This window comes from Piliocolobus tephrosceles, unplaced genomic scaffold, assembly GCF_002776525.5.
Source record: "Piliocolobus tephrosceles isolate RC106 unplaced genomic scaffold, ASM277652v3 unscaffolded_41757, whole genome shotgun sequence".
NCBI lineage: Eukaryota > Metazoa > Chordata > Mammalia > Primates > Cercopithecidae > Piliocolobus > Piliocolobus tephrosceles.
In genome coordinates, this window is record NW_022326262.1 from 1 (window position 1) to 3,066 (window position 3,066).

Consider the following 3,066-nt stretch of genomic DNA (forward strand, 5'->3'; position numbering starts at 1 on the left):
TCCAGTATGAAGTCTACGATGGCATCTAAGGGATGACTTCCAACTGAATGTCTTGCCACATTCATTACACTTGTAAGGTTTCTGTGCAGTATGAAGTCTACGATGGCAGGTAAAAGATGATGTTTGACTGAAGGTCTTCCCACACTCATTACACTTGTAAGTTTTCTCACCAGTGTGACATCTACGATGACATGCAAGATATCGCTTCTGATTAAAGATCTTGCCACATACATCACATTTATATTGTTTCTCTCTTGAATGGGTTATGTGATGGCTCCTTAAGAGTGAGCTATAATTAAACGCTTTGCCACACTCATTATATTGGCAAGGTTTTTCTCTCATGCGTACTTCCTGTATTTGTGTGGATAATGAAGAATGGAGGAAATTCTTCCCATACTTATTAGAAATATGGGTTTTGAGTCTACAAGAAATTCTTTGGGATGCTGAAGCTGAGGAAGCACCACTGACAGACTTGTCCACTTGGTTACTAATTTTCCCTTCGGTCGGAAATATGTGCAGTTCAGGCAGATGCGAATGAAAGCTTGATCCAAGCTGATCTTTAATAGGCTTGTTTCCAGCATGCCTTTGATCATGTCGGTCTGTACTACCAGTCAACTCTTTGGTTTCTGCCAGAGGTGCTTCATGGCCATTTCTTTCAACTTCTTGTGACTGAAACTCAAAGTGATGAATATCTTTTTTGATTTCTGGGAAGCAAAAATCTCCAATGGGATGACTTTTATGTCTTTCCAATGTCCCTGTGTGGAACCCTTCTCTGATATTACTGTGCCCAGTTGATGAGAACTCCATCACGAAATTTAAAAAGCTATCTAGAAAACATAAAGACCAATAGGTTTCCAATTAAGTACAGATGGTAAATAATAGTTAATATTGAAGTGTGTAAATATTACACAAAAAGCAACACTTAAACTTCCCAAATGTGATCTTCAAAGTTTAGAAACACCCTGTCTCTACTAAAAATATAAAAATTAGCCAGGCATGGTGGTAGGTGCCTGTAATCCCAGCTACTCGGGAGGCTGAGGCAGCAGAATTGCTTGAACCCAGGAGGCAGAGGTGGCAGTGAGTGGAGATCATGACATTGCACTCCAGCCTGGACAACAAGACCAAAGTTCTGTGTCAAAAAAAAAAAAGAGTTCAGTCAAGAGCCTCATATGTATGAGGCAGTTAGCCTGAATGATGTCCTCCCTAGGAGGAATTGTCTATAGCAGTGACTGCTGCTTAGAGAAAATGATCATTAGTTTATGTGATGAACACTGTTACAGTGCCAGCGAGAGACGCCTCTGTGATGGTTCTCAACAACCAGAATGAAAGCCAAATGTGGTGACTCACGCCTGTAATCCCAACACTTGGAGGCTGAGGCAGGCAAATTCCTTGAGGCCAGGAGTTCAAGACCAGCCTGGCCAACTTGGTGATACCCTATGTCTGCTAAAAATACAAAAATCGGCCAGGTATGGAGGCAGGTGCCTGTAATTCTAGTTAGGTTGAGAGACTGAGGTACAAGAATTGCTTGAACCCAGGAGGCAGAGGTTGCAATAAGCTGAGATCATGACACTGCACTCCAGCCTGTTCAACAGAGGGAGACTCTGTCTACAAACAAACAAAGAAAAAGAAAACAAAACCAGAACCACAGCTGGAAACACTTGTCAGTCAGTGTCATGCTTTCTATCTCGTATCCTGGGCCACGCTGACAATTCTGCTTAGGGCTTCCAGGGACATCTCTGCCTACAGCAGGATGATGTTCAATTGTATTAGTCAAAGCGTTCATGAATTTTCTGTTTTTATGTACAAACAGACAGCTCTAAGAAGCTACCCATGACAGACAGGAGGGTCATCACTGCAGAAAACAATGACATGTACATCAAAAGCATGGACGGGGCAACATCACAAGAGAATACAAAACCAGGAAGAGCCAAGATAGACAAGGACAGACTCCTCATGTCTAGAGGGACATTTTCCTCACCCACAGACTCCAGGTTCCTGTAGTTCTCCAACATCACTTCCCTGTACAAAGCCCGCTGCGCAGGGTTCAGGCATTTCCACTCCGCCAGTGAGAATTCTATAGCCACATCCCTGAAGGTCAAGCGTCCCTAAAATGAAAAACACATTTCAACAAAACATGGAGGACTGTGTTATCACCTTCACATGAAATGAGAAAAGAGAAAATAAGTATTGATTTGATCCAAGACTGTGTTCTGACAAATCCACATTAAGGTATTTTTGAAAAATTTTTCTGTATAGTTGCGTTTTATTGTACTTTTTCATGATAGATTTTAAAATCCCCTAAGTCACTGTGGAAGTCTCAGTTTTATGGACAATATAAAAAATATATGGCCTGGCACAGTGGCTCACACCTAAAATCCCTGCACTTTGGGAGGCCGAGGCAGGTGGATCGTCTGAGCTCAGGAGTTTGAGACCACCCAGGGCAACGTGGTGAAACTCTGTCTCTACTAAAAATACAAAAAAAGAAACAAACAAACAAACAAAAAACCCCAGGTGTGGTGGTACACACCTCTAGTCCCAGTTACTTGGGAGGCTGAGGCAGGAGAATAATTTGATAATCAGAGGCAAAGTTTGCAGTGAGCCAAGATCATGCCACTGCACTTCAGCTTGGGCTGCAGAGTAAGAATCCATCTTAAAAAAATAAATAAAATATATAAATAAATATATATAAAATAGATAGATAGATAGATAGATACACACATCTATATATACACATATAGATATGTGTGTGTGTGTATCTATATATTTATATAATAAATCCAGGCATCTTGGCTCACACCTGTAATCCCATCACTTTGGGAGACGAAGGTGGATGGATCACTTAAGGTCAGGAGTTCGAGACCAACTTCTCCAACACGACGAAACGCTGTATCTACTAAAAATTAAAAAACTGGCTGGGAATGGTGGGGAGGGGGTGCCTGTAATCCCAGCGATTCAGGAAGCTGAGGAAAGAAAATTGCTTGAACTCTGGAAGCGGAGGTTGCCCTAAGCCAAGATCACACCACTGCAATGCCGCCTGGGCAACAGTGTGACACTCTTTCTAAACAA

General features: G+C 41.9%; 1 protein-coding gene across 1 annotated transcript; it reads right to left on the reverse strand.

Annotated features, from left to right (window-relative positions):
* Nucleotides 1-3: 3 nt before the first annotated feature.
* LOC113223543 (zinc finger protein 816-like) lies at nt 4-2,423 on the reverse strand (the record flags this gene model as incomplete). Its single annotated transcript, XM_026452959.1, has 2 exons — nt 1,979-2,423; nt 4-827 (listed from the first exon to the last, which is right to left on the reverse strand). Coding segments are annotated over exons 1-2 (858 nt in total), but the record flags the coding sequence as incomplete, so codon positions are not given.
* Between the last annotated feature and the right edge of the window lie 643 nt (nt 2,424-3,066).